The sequence below is a fragment of the Meriones unguiculatus genome, chromosome 1 (assembly GCF_030254825.1).
Source record: "Meriones unguiculatus strain TT.TT164.6M chromosome 1, Bangor_MerUng_6.1, whole genome shotgun sequence".
NCBI classification, from domain to species: Eukaryota; Metazoa; Chordata; class Mammalia; order Rodentia; family Muridae; genus Meriones; species Meriones unguiculatus.
Window position 1 is genome coordinate 44,194,755 of NC_083349.1, and position 18,210 is coordinate 44,212,964.

The window sequence follows — 18,210 nt, forward strand, 5'->3', positions numbered from 1 at the left end:
CAGAGAATACTTTATGGTTTTTGAAATTTTCATTTACAGGTGTGCAACAGGAGTAACTTTTCTATCTTATGTCCACTCTTAGAGTCTCACCACTGCTAGAAAGCCTAAGGGCACACTTAAAATGCTTACATAAATGTGTGAAAATTACACGAATTGAATTCTGGCTTTAGGTAAATTCTGTTTTCTATCATGTAGGTAAAAACAAAAACCATCCAACCAAATAAATGAACAAAGGGAAAAAGAAGAGTACGTCTACAATCACAAATGCTTCAAATGACATCATAGGAATTATTAATGTAGCAGCAGGCTGACATTTGGGAGGAAACTTACAGGGACTGTGGGGTGCCTTCTACCCGGAAGACTTAATCAGTGGTGATCCTCACTGAAACAACTGAATGACAATATTATTGGTGACAATGACTTCATTCAAAAATGGATTTTTTTTTGTCTGTTTACTGTGCTTGATAGAAAACAGGTTGATCTCTAACCTGCTCAAATAATGTTAGTTTTAAGATTTACGGAACTATTATTAGTGAAAAGATAAACCAAGTTTTTAAAGCTTTTTTTTAAGCTCCCTGCCCCCATTTTTAGACCTAGTTAGCAATTTGAATCCCACCCCTCCCCCACCTCCAAGAAGTCTGTAATAAAGACAAAACACATGGCCATCCAGGCCACCCGGCTGGGGACAGGTGATGAATGCAGCATCAAAGTGTGATGTTACAAGCAGATTCCATTCCTCCTTAGCCATGTGACTTTGGGAAAAGCACTGGACAGTTCTGTATCCAATTTCATGGTCAGCACACTGACTGGGGGAGGGACTGGATCCTCCTGAATCTTTGGCCTCTGTGTGGCCACAGTTCTTCCGACTGTGGAGTCTGACAGTGTCTACCTGGCCTTTCTGTGGCTTGCACCTCAGAACCTGCCATGAAAACTCACTGGCCATGATCCCCATCTCAGCTGTTCACTTTTCATCGGGCCTCTGATGACTGACACCATGCCTCCAAAGTCTCCAACTTCTTAAAGTATTTCATTTCTCATCTCAATATTATTTCCTCAGGAGAGCCTTTCTTGGCCTTCCTAGGCAAAAGTAACTGCCCCTTGCTTCAAGCACCTCCTAATCTTCTGAAGCCTTTCTTTATAGCACTGAGAATCTATAGCTATGTAGTTACAGGCTGCTTAATAAATATGTCTGCCACTGCAAGGCAAGTTCCTTGAAGATAGAGTCAAAATCCATTTTGTTCAGTCATATCCAAATCTTAACAGAGTTGTTAAGTAAATGAATCAACTAATTTTAGAGACAAAAGTCTGGTTTTCAACACAGAAAAACATGGATTGTCCCAAATTCCTTTCTTTTGACTTGAAATTTTTTTGTTATCTTCAGGCATCAAATCTGCACATATATGAATCATACAGAGAACCATGCAATTACTACTGGGTAAGCTTTAAAACAAAAAGTAGAAGTCCAGACTTCAGAGAATCAGATCATGTAGTATAGTCCGTGGGAACTGGGCCTCATTGAGGAAGTGATATTTAAACCATGAAGTAGGAATCAGAATGGGCAAGGAAAGGTGAAGCGAGGGCCCCAGGGAGAAAGCTCCACTTATGCAGTGGTCTAATGATGAGGTAGATGTGGTAGTCGAGAAGGCACAAAAGACTGACATGGCTGTAAGAGGAGGAGGAAAAGTGAGGGGTTGAGGCCGATGGGGAGCCAGGTCAGGTTTTAGATGCTTCTTGTACAAGGTGAGAATTTTCTTCCCCTAATTAATAGAAGAATAAACTAGTGAGGAGTTTTAGGTAGGGGATAACACAATCTGCTCTGCTTCTGCCTAAGACAATATTGACTACACTACGAGAGGTTTGAGATCCGGAAGGCTTAGTCAGTGCTTACAGTTGGGTCAAGACAGAAAGATGACCCAAGATAATGCTTGGATAGGATCATGATGACCTCTACCAAAACAGAAATATAAGAAGGAATTTCAGGGGCATAATTCAACTAAGCATATAATAAGCTCTCAATGTCAGCAATTATTGATTTTATGATGACATTATTAATGATGATTAAAAAGTGGCTGCTTATAGTTGTGGGAAATGGTGAATTTTATCAATCTCAATATACTCTGGTCTGACACGGTGGCCCCACCCTTTGTGAAGGCACTTGTGAATCTGGTGTTTGACAAGGGTAGTTCACCTCTTTCACCCCTCTACATACCCCCCCACACACATACACACACAGAGAGAAAGAGAGAGATAGAGAGAGGGAGGGAGAGGGAGGGAAAGAGGGATAGAGAGAAAGAGACAGCTATGTATTAAGACAGCATCTCAATAATGCAGCAGAGGCTAGCCTTGAATTTGTTATCCAGACCAGGCTGGCCTTGATCCTCTGTTCTTCCTGCCTCTACTTACCAAGTGCTGGGCTTATAGGCATGCATAATCCACCACGTCCAGCAGGTGTTTGGGAAGAGAAATTACAAAGGGCAAAGTGAGAGTAAGTTTAGGACAACACAGGAGGAGAACATGAGGTGTAGAGTGTGTGGGGGTGTGGGGATGTGCAGTGGGAGCAGTAGGTGGTGGGTGGTGGTGGTAGCTGTTTCTTGGCAATCCACCTCCATTCCACAGATATAAAATTATTTTAGATCAGACAGTAGGATTAAAGCCGAAAGTCTATGCTAGCTTGAAAGTCTTCTGAAGTATAGTGCTAGGGGGAGATTCAGCAGAGAAAATTAGCCTTGGTTTGCTACGTGGACTGAATGGTGCACTCATGTGGATTGTGAAAAGGATTACCTTACACACTGGGTTAGGGTACAAAGCAAGCAAACAGACTGGGGTTACCTTCAGAGCTCTAGTTTTACAGAAGCGAATTTATGTCTTATTACTATACCTAAATTTTATCAATATATCTTTGCATTATGCTGTGATTTCTTACTCATTTGCAGCCTATTCATGTAGTCAAGAGTGTCTATTACAATGATTATGTGGCCCTGTTGATAGTGTGTCTCACTTCAATCTTGCAGTACTACTATTGGCTGCAGACTCACGGGAGGAGGTGGCTAAGCCTTGACAGTGGAATGGGCTCATGCCTTTGTTCTTTAGCCATGCAATGGAAGCAAAGACCATGAAGGATAAGCCACACGGTGACATCATCCTGTTCATTCTGGTAAAGATCCAGAGCACAGAGGTGTGTGGCAAAGTGTTAAATGCACTAAAAGCTAAATTCAGAAGTCTTGAGCCCTGATGTGAGAAATCTTTCATTCCAACTGGGCATCTTGTAAAGAGATATGTATACAGCTAAAGTAAAGAAGGTCCAATTTAAGAAAGATCCAGATTGTTTGGCCTATTATTTAAAAGCTATAGCAGTTCTTGCTTCATCTTACACATTGTCCATTCAGTATCATTTAAACACAATCACACAAAGATGTATATATCATCAAACTGCAAATGATGCCTTTTAATTGGAATAGATGAATATTAAAAATGATGTCAGAAGCATTTAACATTCAGGGCTGAAGAGATACCTCAGCCGTTAAGTGCAAGGGCTGGTCTTCTAGAGGATCTGGGTTCCCCTTGAGCACACACATGGCCACTCACAATGGTCTACAACTCTAGTCTCAGGGGATCTGACAGCCTCTTTTGGCTTCCTTAGGCACTAGGCATGCACATGGTACATAGACATACATACAGGCAAAGTACTCACATACTTACAAAAATTTTAAGGATTGTTTGACATATATTTTACTTATAGTAGAATATTTGTAGTAGTTTATAGTTGAATTTATAGAGGTGCTTAAAGTATTTTGATTATTTTATTTATACTGTATTGTTTTGTTTATTAAACAGTAATTTAGCAGTATTTAACTTCAATAACTCCCCTTGCCTCCTCTCTGTGTGTCTGTTTCCTGGGTGTTGGTAGGCTAGATCAACATATGATGTTTTCCACTAACATTGTCTACCTTAATTTTTTGAGGCAGGGTTTCTTACTGACCCAAAGTAAACTGATAAAGCATGAAAAGGTAGAAATTAATTTCAAAGGGTTGCAGTGAATTGGTAAGTGTTCTATTATACACAAAGGATGTAGAGATATGCTTGCAATACAGTAAAAAGTGTCAGTGAGCATTGCCATCATCGTCTGCACTCTGAAACAAAATTATCCACTTCCCTCTTGAAGGCCGGGAAAGAGCCCACAAACTACATACTTAACACATTTTTTTGGGGGGAGGGGTTCTTAGCTTTATGATAGGCATTGGTCTTTCTCATCTCCTACTCAATAATTTTCTTTGTAGAGTCTTTTGTTTCTCTAAAGTTTTTTTTTCTGTTCTATTTTGTTTTGTTTTTAATGTGGATATATATAATGAAGCAAAATATTCCACTGACAGGATAGTATCTTCAACTTAAACATTCTGTGATTAAAAACACACACCATCAGTCCCCTTGTAGTCATTTACAAGTGTAACCAGAAACCAAACAGTAGATGTTAGCTCTTGAAACTGTCTTACCTCGCCCATCACTGCTATCGGTGTCTCCCCCGTCGCCTGAGCAACACGGTGCTCTACGAGGTAGAACATGTACTCGTCATACAGCAGCCGGATCAGGTGAAAGGAGCCAAAGCTAGCAGCACTGCGCAAGGTTAAGTCCCGGATAACCATTGAGCTGTTCACGAGAGAGGGCGGGGACGGAGCCACAATTAGCGGTAAGGGTCATGGTTCAGAATCTCAGTCCTTTTAACAGCAGTTAATTTGGGAGACTAAAAGAAAGTATAGGCAACATTTATAGTACAGAACTGAGGCTAGAACAATTTCATTTTTGAAAGCCGTCAGCCCAACTTGATGCAATGTGGGAAAGTGGTCCTCCTCACCAAGGCTTGACTGTGATCTTCAGTAGAGCCAGAAAATACAAAACAAAACAAAACAAAACAAAACAAAACAAAACAAAACCAGAGCTTTAATTGTTATTGGCATGTTTGCCCCTTCCATTGTGCTCACAAGAGACAATTTAGATCAGAGACAATTTGGAAAGACCGAAAACTCACCCCCAGTATAAGAAAAATCAACTCAAAGTGAAGATTATATTGATGATGACTGACGTTTTGTCATTACTAACTGACAAAGATCTGTAGAGCACACTTTGTGCCAGATTTCATACAAAAATACCAAGCAATGTTCCCTGAAGTCTAAATTGAGGTGAGTATGTGGTGAATATTGATTCTAGTTTCCTGGTGATTTTCATATAAATTAAGGTGTTTTTCCCCTATTAGAGACAAGAAGTATAGATGGATTCAGAAATAATTTAATCTGAAAAACATGACCATTTAGTGTATACATTATATAAATGTGAGCCATATTGCTAGAATACTAACAATAACTCTATTACTTTAAAAATAAAAATAAGTCCAAATAAAATTGTGGCTTTACTAATGATTTATCAACTAATGAGCTTGTTTTTTTTACTTCAAATATGACTGTGATATCTGTGACTCATGGTGAGAATAATGTATGTGTTTATGCATGTGTGTTTTTACGAGCTTTTACTCAGCTGCCTTTTTTCTAAAGAGTTCTTGCCTATAAATACTAAAACTGTCATTATATTCTCAGGAGGAAGAGGTAAAATGTCACAAATGAAAGCCTTATTTTATAATGACCAATTATAAAATTCCAGACAAATGAAAGAATAGTAAGTAGGCTTTACTTTTGCCTTCTGCTTCATTTTCAACTTTTTAAAAACAGAGATTTAAATACATCAGATTCCTTACATCCATTTTGGGAAGTGACATATCATGAGCTGACATTTGAAGACAGAAGCTCGGGGTTCTGATGCTGGCTCTTTGCTACTTGACTCTTAACCTCAAAGAAGCAATTTCCCAGAGGTTCTTTTCTCTAGGGAAAGTGAAAGCACTATTTTGTCTTAAGCTAATGTACATAACCACTTCAAGAATAAAATTAACTGAAGAATATGAAAACAGTTTATGAATAAATAGAACACAACTATAATTTATTATTATTGTAACAGAACAGAAAAGGCTATTTATAATTTGTTTATCAAAGAATGAAAATCATTATATGATGGGCAGAAAACTTCCCATTTATCTTTTAAATCATTATATTAACAGAAGAAAAGGTAAAGCTATACAAGCTTAGCTAGACCCATTTATAGCATTCCTTAAACAAACAAACAAACAAACAAACAAACCAGGTCCTCACTCTGTAATCTAGGCTGGCCCAAGTTTCATTATGTAGCTTAGAGACTGGTATCTTCAGCAATCTTTCTACCCCAGCTTCCCATCTATGTGTGGTTACAGGTGGCCTTTGTAATCTTGCTTAAAACCACATAACCATCTTTAAGGCTTAGGAGCTGGTCTGGGAGGCAAATGAAGCAACACATAGCAGTTCCCTTTATCTATGGGTTTTATTTTCTTGGTTTTGGCCACTGCAAATATGAAATGAAAATTCCAGGAATAATCAACAAATTTCAGACCACATGTTCTTCTGCATAGACTGATGAAATCTGCTCTTGGGCTCCCATCACCTGGGATACAGGTCATCCTTTTTGCCCAGCAAGTCCAAGATGTATAATGGTCCAGAATACAAGAGCAGTAATATTGACAAATTAGTATACCAAGTTCTGTAAAATGGCTACTTAAGAAAGTGAAGGTTGTTGACTTTAGAGAAAAAAATATTGAATGCTGAGATAAGAATGATGGTAAGAATGAATTTTTTATCTGTGCAACTGAGACAAAGGGAAATACATATGTGCTATCTTTGCTGTCATACTTCAGACTGCAAAGATTTTAGCCACAACTTGTGATAAGTGCTTAACATCATGGTGTACAAGCAGTTATACCTTGGGCTGAGTAATATTGGTAGTTTCAGGCATCTCCTGAGATGCTGAAATATTTCCCTTATGGATAATATGGATAAGTGTACTCCTGTATGAATGAGCATTCATGACATGAGCATGGCCCTGTCAAGGATGCTAATGTCTCAGGCTCAGGGGAATGGCAGGGCCTTCCTGTGTCAGGCTAAGGGTGAAGACAAGGACTTCCTTGTCTGGGACTTGGGGTACGGCGGGGCCTTACTGGGTCAGGCTCAGGGGAATGACAAGGCTTTTCTATAGTCTGAGTACAAACATTAGCTAACTATTGACCTTTAACTAAAAGCAGTAATGTGCAAAGAGTACTAACCACAGCTTCCTCAGATAACTTCATGTCCATGCTGTCCTGAGACTACTCCCCTACAGAGACCCCTTTCCTCCTTCAGAATTTTTATAATAAATACGCTGCGTTATCTGGGCTATCAGTGTGTCTACATGTGAGAACTCCACCTAATTACACATTTCAATTACTTGTGCCTGTCTTTTCTTAACCTGCCAACATTCCCACTAAGGCCTCCAGGTACTTAGTGGGCAGGTCAGGGCACTGAGAATATGTGGGATTTTAATAAAACTGGTCATTACTCAGTACTGGGTATACTAGAGTTAACGGTATATTCATTACAATAATGGTTTCTGTGTTTAAACAAAATACCTTTAACACTCCTTAAATGTTTACAACTAATGTATGAATGTATTATTACAAATGGAAGAACAGCTTCATTTATGTGCCAAATCCCTAAAACTCAATGATACATTATCATCTACTTGTCAAATAATTTACATGAATATAATATAGGAAAAAATTAAAGTAAATATTTTTCCATGGGAAAAATTAAAGCAGAGAATTTTCTATACACAAAAAGAATAATGTAACATAATGATTAAATATCTCATAACATTGAACTTAAAGTCAGTATTCTTGAAAGTAATTCAAGAGTCTAGTATTCACTTATAACTCTATGCATCTTGCTGAACAAAGATAGTAGATATTTAAAAATACAGCCCAGGGATGACAGTGGCAAAAAAGACACAAATATAAGACTAATCTTATCCAAAAGCAAACACATACAAGTTAAAGAGAACACCTGTTATCCACTGCACTATAGTCTGGAGAGGGGCTGAGAAAAAAAACAACTGTACTGTCTCCACAAGTGTTCCTGAGGCTTCTGTAGAAGGAGCGTGACAATATTTGTCAAAATGTCAATCCACCGAACTGTGCAGTTCTAATTCTAGAAATGTGGACAATGAGCAAAGTTACTTTGGATTGCAGCAATCCCCTGCCCCCCCCCCCCCCCCGTACACTAGGAATGAATGACCTTCACTATAATTATTAGGAATATTCTCTTGTTTTATTCATAAAGCACAGAAGAAAAGAAATAGTCCACATAACTTTTGCATTTCTGGATTTTCCAAAGTCAACATTAGCCATTCAAAGGTAGTTTCAGTAAGTAGACAGCCCTTGACTGAGCAGAGTATGTCTGCAACAATGGATCGACTGCTGTGAGAGGATTTCTTGCCAATTTGTTTCTATGTGTCTGTGTAGGTAAATGCAAATACAATTTTAGAAATTACTAGATTAAATATCTCATTTCTACACAAGAAAGGACTGCATATGTGGCTGTCAAACTTATAATATCCTTTGCAAATTTACAATGATAAAAACATGAAAAAAACCTCTCCAATTCTATTTCTCTGGTGATTTATGCATTGGCTTTCATTACTCAACATGTTCCTATGCTTCAGTAAAAAGCAGCTCAGATACTCCTCTGCCTATCAGCAGGAGGTATACATCTGCTTGAATGTCTCTTTCCTCTGTGGCCCTGAACTGTAAGCCTTCAAATCCTTTTGAAATGAAAATAATAACCATAATAACGTCTAGTAATAACAAGCCAATTATCCCCAACTCAGGTAGGACAGAGGACAGGGAAGTGATGATCTACTGGGTTTGTGTATCTGCAGAGAACATGAAACACAAGTGAGTAATTTTCTTCCTTTTCAGGGTTCCTTCAACAGATCTCTGTGGTGACAAAGGCTCCAGGGGTGTACTTCTAAAATGATGTCAACTAAATGCAAAGAAAAAAAAAATATGGAGGAGTAAGGGCAAGCCTGCCACTAACGCAAAACACAACAGGAAGGGAGGGGTGAGCATCTTTCTTTCCCTGTGGTATGGGGTAGACACTCTGCCCTTGGTCATGTGAGATTTGGAAAGAGTCAGACAGTGTAACGGATTTATCCACTAGTCATGGAACACATATCCCTTATGTAATTTTTCTGGGAAAATTCAGATCAATAAAATATTGACTCTTAGGCAATCAAGAAAATATATTTCACCCAGGTATAGAGGCACATGCCTTTAATCCCAGCACTCTGGAGGCAGAGCAAAGTTGCTATCTATGAGTCCATCATCAGCTTGGTCTAAATAGTGATTTCTAGGACAGCTGAGGCTATGTAGTGGGACCCTAGTCTCAAACAAAACAAAACAAGACAAAACAACACAAAAACCAATCAACCAACCAACCATCACTACCACCACCACCAACAATGAAATATTTCCAAATTGGAGCTTTGAACGAACTATATGACAGATGGACTCCTACTTCATGAGTCAAGTTAGATAATTTAAATTTGATCCTGTATTAAAAATACAAGTATTTGCTTCTTTATTCGGGGTGATTCCCACTGATTTGGGCCTAAAACCCATATGGACTGAGTGGTATAAATGTCCCTAACATAGATTTCATGCAGGAATCCATCTGACCATTTCATCCCACACAAATATGGCACAAGTCCTGACCAATACAGCTCATACATGCTCCTCCAAGCCCTGTAGTAGATTTGGGGCCAACAGCTCATTCCAAATTCGCTGTCATGTATTATATAATTAGTAAGCCTCTTCCCTTTAGGGGTGCTTCTCTGTCTACACAAACATGTATTTCCATATGAAGAATGTTAGTCTAACATGCTCATTATCAGTAAGACATGTCATTATCAAGTAGATACTAGCCATGAATCATAATCACCAGAAAATGACTGACTTCAATTGTCCTCTTAACTCCTACCTCCTAACCACTGAAGGTATAAGTCAGCAAGTCTCAGAAGCAACCAAGGGTTAAAAAGAACTTGTATATTCTACTCTCTGATATTTATCCAGGGTTGAAAACAGATGTAACTGACAGAATTAAGACATTAACTGAGTATGAACTGGAATTACCAAGAGGATTTCAAAGCTCAGATTGCTAGGCCTTTCCTCTATGGATTTTGACTAAAATAGACTTGGGGAGTACCCTAACAATGGGGATGTGATGCCATGGTCTAATGACACAGTTGGACAGACACTGAAAATGAAACAAAAAAAAGTAGTCATAACCCCACAGGAAGGCAGCTCAAGAAGGCAGGAGCAGAGGAAGGACTAGAGACCTTTTCTGCCTGTTGCTGAAAACATCATCTAGGCCACTGGTTTTCAACCTTCCTAATGCTGTGACCCGTTAATACAGCTCCTCATGTTGTGGTGAACCCCCAACCAAAAACTTACTTTTTGTTGCTACTTCATTGTGCTCCTGTTATGAACTGTAATATTCATAACAGTATATCTGTTATCAAAACACAGAATATCTGTGTTTTTCCAATGGTCTTAGGTGACCCCTGTAAAAGGGTCATTTGAACCTCAATGGGGGTCATGACTGCTAATCTAGATGAAATCTCAGAGATTACTATCTGAAAATTTGGCTTTGAGCAAGAGGGTCTCCTTCTCCAGAAAAAAAAAAAAAAGGTTCATTTCCATATTTCTTGCTTTGTTTCTATGCATCACGGTGGTAGGGTTGGGTGTCCCATCAAGTCTAAGCTCGCTTCTTTTTTAAATAAATAGCATGCACATATCTGCATAACATGAAGGGGATGTAGTGCAATTGTGATCTACCTGTAGAAAGACCATTTGAGCAGAAACTGCCTGGCGGCTTTGGGGAAGCTGGGTCTTCCTTCATAGGGCTTCAGCGCTTGCATCATCACATTGTCCAGCCACGCTGCCCACTGCTCCAGAGTGCTCTGCTGCTGAAGGGTCATCTTGAAGTCTGTCTCTAGTCTCTGAACCATGTTGTCATCACACTGGCACACCCAGGAAGCCTGCTCCTGGGATGGGTCAGAGACAGAAGGGAAAGTTCAGCTCAGCAGCTTCTCACTGAGTGTCATCCCAGAAGACATGCAGCGTGTCACAGGGAGAACTTCCAAGGGGAAGTGAACGAATCACGGACAGCCGTTGAACACTCAATGCCTGGATCATCTTCAGGGCACAGCATTTCTCCCCCACCATCAGTGAAGCACTGTTTACCCGTGATTTGGTGTTCTGCTCTGGCTGGGCCTTGTGAGAGACTAGAACGGTTACTTAAGGAAAGGTGTCTGCACAGCAGCATGCAGTGTCCTGTTTTCTCACTGCTTCAAAGTCCTCCCCACCCCATCAGATAACATTTTAGAAGATTTAGAGTAAGTCAGAGTAACAAATGGATCCAATTGGCCAAAAGTGGTCCCTAAAGATTAAAAGAAAACAAACACTGAATGGTACTAGGTAGAAACATATGCTGTGTGAGTTTATAGATTGGGAACAGAAATCTCAAGGGCTATCAATGCAAACCAACAAATGCAAATTAATTCACAGAATCGAAAACAACAACAACAACAAAATCTCTTTGGAGAAAATGTAGACATGCTACCTGCCAAGAAACCTGATTACTATAATTTTCCTTCTGCTTCTGGTTGGGAAGTTTCATGTTTTGTAACAACAATGAAAACAGGAACTTTTAAAGTTATATTTCATTGATTGTGTAAGTTTTGTGATTATTCTGTATTTTAATATTAAAATAAAAAATTTGTTTTCTTAGGATCAAAATGGAATTATCTCGCAAAATACTGTTTGACAGATAATCAAAAGGCAAATATTTTTGCTTAGGCCATAACTTGCCAAACTAAGTTCAAGCAATTTATTAGATCAGAGTGGGCCCAGTTTCCTGTTCTCAAAATCAGACAAATGAGAATTAGCCAGAATTCTTAAGTGGGATTCATTATGATCATTTTAAGGATGAGTTTCTATGGAATGTCCTGTAAAATTCCAAAATATTACATAGACTACACTGATATTTCACTTAAACAGTATCTGTAGTGTATTTTCTACGTAATATCAGAGGTGAAGTTGATTCAAATTTATTATTTCAAATCAACATATCTCTAATCCCATCCTTTCAGTTTCAGTATCTCTGCCAATCCTGCATACTTCACCCACTCAACGGTTATTTAATTTTAGATGTTTTTAGAGGCAAGCTGTGTCTAAATCATTCATTCTACTGTGCTAGGAAAAGCTACAATTTCCACATTTCCGCTAATGGTAGCAACTTCTATCCTTCTTTGGTTTTAGGTTACCTCTTAAATACTACTTGTAAATAGTTAAAATACACTAAAATGTGATCACAAAAAAAAAAATCAATATAAATAAGGAAAAAAACACCCAACAAAATATGAGGGGAGTAGTCCAACATAGCTGCAATACATGGATATACTTCAGATATAAAATACTGTATGTGCTCTATTTTTAGGTCTGCACTTATATTACTCATTTACTCATGTTTATTTATAGTTTGTCATTTATGCTTACACATGCATAATTTTAATATAAATTTAAAACAAGTATATAAATAGAATAAATATCATGCATTCTATTCAATATTCTGCTTAATAATGATGACTATCATCCCAGGTAGATAAACATAGATCTGTATTTATTGCTTACTAATAAATTTGTTTCATTGCATTATATAACCATTTACATATAACCATATATATATATTCCATTATATAACCAATTCCATGTGGCTAGACATTTGTTTTTTCTAAATTTTTACTAGTATGAAGTTTGAATTAGCTATGTTGTTAACTACATTTTCTTATTATATATACATATTTTAATTTTATTTACTTTTTATTAATTACAGTTTATTCACTTTATATCCCAGTTCTATCCCCCTCCCTCACCACCTCCTAATCCCACCCTCATTCCCTCATCTCCTCTCCTTCCCAAGTCCACTGATAGGGGAGGTCCTCCTCCCTTTCCATCTGACCCTAGCCTATCAGGTCTCATCAGGATTGGCTGCATTGTCTTCCTCCGTGGCCTGGTAAGGCTGCTCCCCCCTCAGGGGGAGGTCAGCAAAGAGCCAGCCACTGAATTCATGTCAGAGACAGCCCTTGTTCCCCTTACTAGGGAAACCACTTGGACACTGAGCTGCCATGGGCTACATCTGTGCAGGGGTTTCTAGGTTATCTCCATGCATGGTCCTTTGTTGGAGTATCAGTCTCAGATAAGACTCCTGTGGCCAGATTTTTTGGTTCTGTTGCTCTCCTTGTGGAACTCCTGTCCCCTCCAGTTATTTTTATCTCCCACTTCTTTCATAAGATCCCCTGCACTCTGCTCAAAATTTGGCTATGAGTCTCAGCATCTGCTTTGATACCCTGCTGGGTAGAATCTTTCAGAGGCCCTCTGTGGCCCTGTTTTCTCTCTCCTCCGATGTCTGTCCCATTTGCCTTTCTGAATAAGGACTGATCATCTTACCCAGGGTCTTCCTTCTTGCCTAGTTTCTTTAGTTGTATAGATTTTAGTGTAATTATCCTATATTATATGTCTAATATCCACTTATAAGTGAGTATGTACCATGTGTGTCTTTCTGCTTCTTCATTTCTTGATGTATAATAGACTTATATAACAAAAGTTAAGATGTTTTAATAGTGTCAAAAAGCTCCCAGAAGTTTTTTTGTCAACTTAAGAATTCCTGAGTACCCAGAGAAGTTTAGGTATAACAATAGTTACCAGAAGAGAGGTTCTCACATTCACTGACACGTAAGCTTTTATTATTTTTTTTAATACATTTGACCCTTTCTCTGTATACAGTACAGCACTGCTAAATATGTGGAGTATATGGGCAACTGACCTCTAGAACCTTTTTTGTTGCAAATGGAAGATTCTGTGCTCCATGTGAAGGAGTTTATTTCATATCCGTGCTGGCTCTAGGAAGAGGATCTTACTGACACACATGGAAGAATTTCACCTCTTAACAAAATTCAAACTCATTATTTATATAAAAATTCTTTTTGGATAGAAAGATTAAATGATAGTCTAAAACCTAGCTGGAGAAATAAGACTAATGCTCAATAAACCACTTTTCAAACCTTTACAATGTACTTCATTTTATTACAGCCTATAAATTTTACACTAACAATAGCTTACTCAGTAAATAATCTTTTTTATCAGAATTTAGTTTCCTCAATGTTAACTAGAACAAGCTGAAAACAAACATCTGAAGATGCACGTAATTTATGCGAAACAATATCCAATACGGTACACAGTGAGGAAGTTCAAACTCACACTGTATCTTCAATGAAGAAACCCAAGTGTTCAATGATTGGGTTATCAGGTTAGATCATCCAACCATAACTTATAATTTGTATAAAAACTTATCAATTTACACAGAACATTTAGGAAACTGGAAAAATTGTCCTGAAATGCAAAAGTATTTGTCGAGAAGACGATGAAGTAGTGAACGGAGGTTTATGGTTATCCTGACAGGAGTGTCCAAGCTCTTGGCATTTCTAATATTAACAGAGAGAAGAAGTCATTTCAAACAAAAGTTTCCTTATTGTAAGAATTTTAGCCTTTTCTTTGTCAGTCTTACTGAGATTCATCTTAGAAGAGGCAGGGACAGGTTCCAAATGACCGGAAAAGGTCATGAAGAAGGAACGGGAATCAGGCTACACCAGAGAAGCCTGCCAATGTTTGGAAGAAATAAAGACATAGGAAGGTGTAAGGGAACCATGGCAGTCTGGGTATTCATTAGAGTGTGCAAAGCAAAGTGTGCCTGCGTAGAATGGCTCACCACTAGGTTGTGAGCCTCTGACTAGAGGAGAGATATTTTGGAGGACAGGTGCTTAATTAATTACATAGTTTCCAGTACTAATGACCACCATGATGGACACAGAAAAACTTGATAGTTTACAAAGAAGAAGACAGAGAGCAGTCTCAAAGTTGCTCTGTAACGATGAGTAGTAGACAGATAGTTGACTATTTACATACAAGAATGTCCTCAATAGAGATGTTTCTGAGTAGTCGGTGGGCTCATTTGTATACATATTCAATTTAATACAAAAATAATGAAGACAAGATTGAGGACACAAACGTTAAAACAGGAACAGTTAACACCTTTCTCAGATGTTGATTTTAATAAAACATTCTTTACAAAAATTTCTATTACTAAGTGGTAGCCTTGGCTGTCATGGACTCACTCTGTATACCAGGCTAGCCTCAAACTCATAGAGATATACCTGCTTCTGCCTCCCAGAAACCTCAACTTTTCTTATGATACTTTTAAAACAATTTTAAAATATAGATTTGAAGTAAATATTAGAATGCAGACTTTAAGATGATGTAATTGCTTAATATTTTTCATAAAAAAGTTAATGTAAATCTATCCACATAATGGACCATTTTATAAATCTAAGACTGTCCTTGTAAAGGTTATATGACTGCATGGGTATACATGAAAGTATGCCTGTATTTTTGAATATACTAATGGATATACAAACATATTGTATGTTTGTATACAGATAATTGGTAGGCAGAGGAACAGATACATAGAAAAGAGACTGAAAAATTAGATATCAGAAATATGAGCCTAACTCATGAAACTCACAATGAACACAACAAATTTATTGTACTATAAATGAATCATGCTCAAATAACACTATGTAACATATTTTAAATAACAAAGCTAGGCATGATGTGAAGATTAAATTTTTTTTTTAATATTAGTTACAGTTTATTTACTTTGTATCCCTTCTGTATCCCGCTCCCTCTTTCCTTCCCACTTCCACCCTCCCACCCTCATCTCCTCCCTGCCCCTTTCCAAGTCCACTGATAGGGGAGAACCTGCTCCCCTTCCATCTGATACTGGTTTATCAGGTGTCTTCAGGACTGGCTGCAAAGTCCTCCTCTGTGGCCTAGCAGGGCTACTCCTCCCTCTGGGGTATGGGGAGGAGGTCAAAGAGCCCACCATTGAGTTCATCATGTCAGAAACAGTCCCTGTTCCCCTTATTAGGGAAACCACTTGGATACTGAGCTACCAAGGGCTACATCTGAGCAGATGTTCTAGGTTGTATCCACACATGGTCCTTATTTGGAGAAACAGTCTCATAAAAGAACCCTGTGCCCAGATATATTTGGTCCTTGTGGAGCTCCTGTCCTCTCCAGGTCATATTAACTCCCCCCGCCCTTTTTTATGATTTATGAGTCTTAATATCTGCTTTGATACACTGCTAGGTAGAGTCTTTCAGAGGCCCTCTGTGGTAGGCTCCTGTCCTGTTACTTGTTTGCTCCTACATCCAATGCCCATCCCCTTTGTCTTTCTAAGTGAGGATTGGTCATCGTATTCTGGGTCCTCTTTCTTGTTTATCTTCTTTAGGTGTATAGATTTTGATCTTGAAGAAATAACTGCACAATTTACCTACGTAAAGTATACTTTTCCTCAAAAGGAAGTCCCATATCCACTGTATTTATAATCTCCCATTCCATGTAATACCACAGCCCTATCCATTGAGAAACCTATTTTCTACTTCTAAGGTCTGTTCAGGTCATTTCGTATAAATTGAAACATATAACATCTCTCCTTCATATAACATGTTTCCAAGGCTCGATCAAGCCTTCAGAAGCTCTTTCCTTGCCCAGGGAATGTCCCCCTTATGGAAAAAGCACATGTTTATCAGGTAATGAACACCTGGGTTGTCTAATTGGAACAATGATGCTTGAACACTGAAATGCAGATTGAGGATCTCTAATCTGAAGATCCAAAATTTGAAACACACTTCAGAGTGTTGAATGCTTAAAACTTAAATCTCAAAAAGAGCCAAACAATCCAGTCCAAGTATTTTAGACACGGATTGGTAAGCTTGTGTGGCCATGTCTCCCTTTCTCCTAGCTATCTGCCAAGCAGTGGACTGCTCAGTCATATGGTGAGTATATATTTATCTTTTTGAAGAAATGCCAGAATGTCTCAGTGGTTGTAGCACTTTACATTCTCAGCAACTGCTCATGAACTGCTAATTTCTCCAGTGGTCCAGGAACCAAAACTGCTATTTTCTATCTTCAACCACATCCATTTTGGTGTGCACAAAATGTTACTGCCTCATGGTTTTGATTCCTCCTCCCCTGGTGGTCAATGCTGATAATTTTATTTTATTTTAAAATCAGATTTTTTTAATTAATGGGTTGCAGAGTAGTTCTTTATATACTCTATGTATAGGGTATTTACAAGCGTCTAACATTCTTTGCATTGCCTTTTTTATTTTCTTTATGTAGTCTCTTGTTAGTTTCACAAGTTTTAAATTTGGATTGTGTTTAGTTATGCATTTTTTACTTTGTTGCTTACACTTTAGGTCAGGAGTGTTATCAACTTTTATATAGTAACAATTAGCTTTGTTATTTTAGTATCATAAATAATATATTTCTTATACTTCCATAAAGAACCTACATTAGTTATTTCTAAGTGTATGGTACAGAATGAGGGTTAGAAAAAAATTAAAAAAAAAATGTGAACCCAAGCGTCCAGTCTTACTGCAGTTAATTCTTTAAGAGAGAGAATTTTCTCAGGTATCTGCAATACACTTCAAAATAGAGGTTCTTAGTTCTTCAAGGCGGGTTCCTATAACAAATAAAAGAAGTAAGTGCCTGCTTGCAAGGGTACAAATCATTATTTAAACAACCTAATGTAGTTGTTATAGCTGGGAAAACGAAAGGAGAGCAGTTAAATAGTTTTTCAAATTCTCACACATAGACCAGTGTAATTTTCTGCCTGACTTCAGTGACTCCGATCTTGATTATCCTTGGCAAACCTGGATGTATTCTATTGCCTACTAGTTCATAAACCTCAGCTGTCTTTCCTCACAAAACAGAGGGGTCAGTAAAGCTCTGTCTATAACACCCATCCTTGAGGAGACTGTGAACACCGATTCTGTCAGTGCACAATCAGATGGTCTTAGGTTAGAGTAACTGACACCATTCTTCAAAAGACAGGATTTGCAAGGAGGCAGTACCTGGACATTGGCAAAGTCAACGCGGTTGAGGTCACTGAGCATCTGGTTGATCTGGGAAGTGTTCTGAAGCACGGCGCGGGCTGCCTGGGCCAGGTGATTGAGCGATGTGTATCTTCGCAGAGTCTGGGCAAAGGCACTTACAGCGGCAACCTATGGAAACCCAAGCAAACAGGGTGGGTTGTGTCTAATTTTTCTCTTTTCTTCCCCGCACCCATTTGTCTCACAAAAGAAACT

At 38.3% G+C, this 18,210-nt stretch overlaps 1 protein-coding gene across 5 annotated transcripts in view; it reads right to left on the reverse strand.

The window, feature by feature from the left end:
• Rfx3 (regulatory factor X3) overlaps window positions 1–18,210 on the reverse strand; it is a 276,587-nt gene that overhangs the window by 19,209 nt on the left and 239,168 nt on the right. For all 5 annotated transcript variants that reach the window (XM_060388037.1, XM_060388031.1, XM_060388051.1 and 2 more), the window contains 3 exons: window positions 17,977–18,126; window positions 10,778–10,986; window positions 4,491–4,644 (listed from right to left, as the gene is read on the reverse strand). In XM_060388037.1, the coding sequence (XP_060244020.1) occupies window positions 4,491–4,644; window positions 10,778–10,986; window positions 17,977–18,126 (513 nt within the window). The remainder of the gene's footprint in view (window positions 1–4,490; window positions 4,645–10,777; window positions 10,987–17,976; window positions 18,127–18,210) is intronic.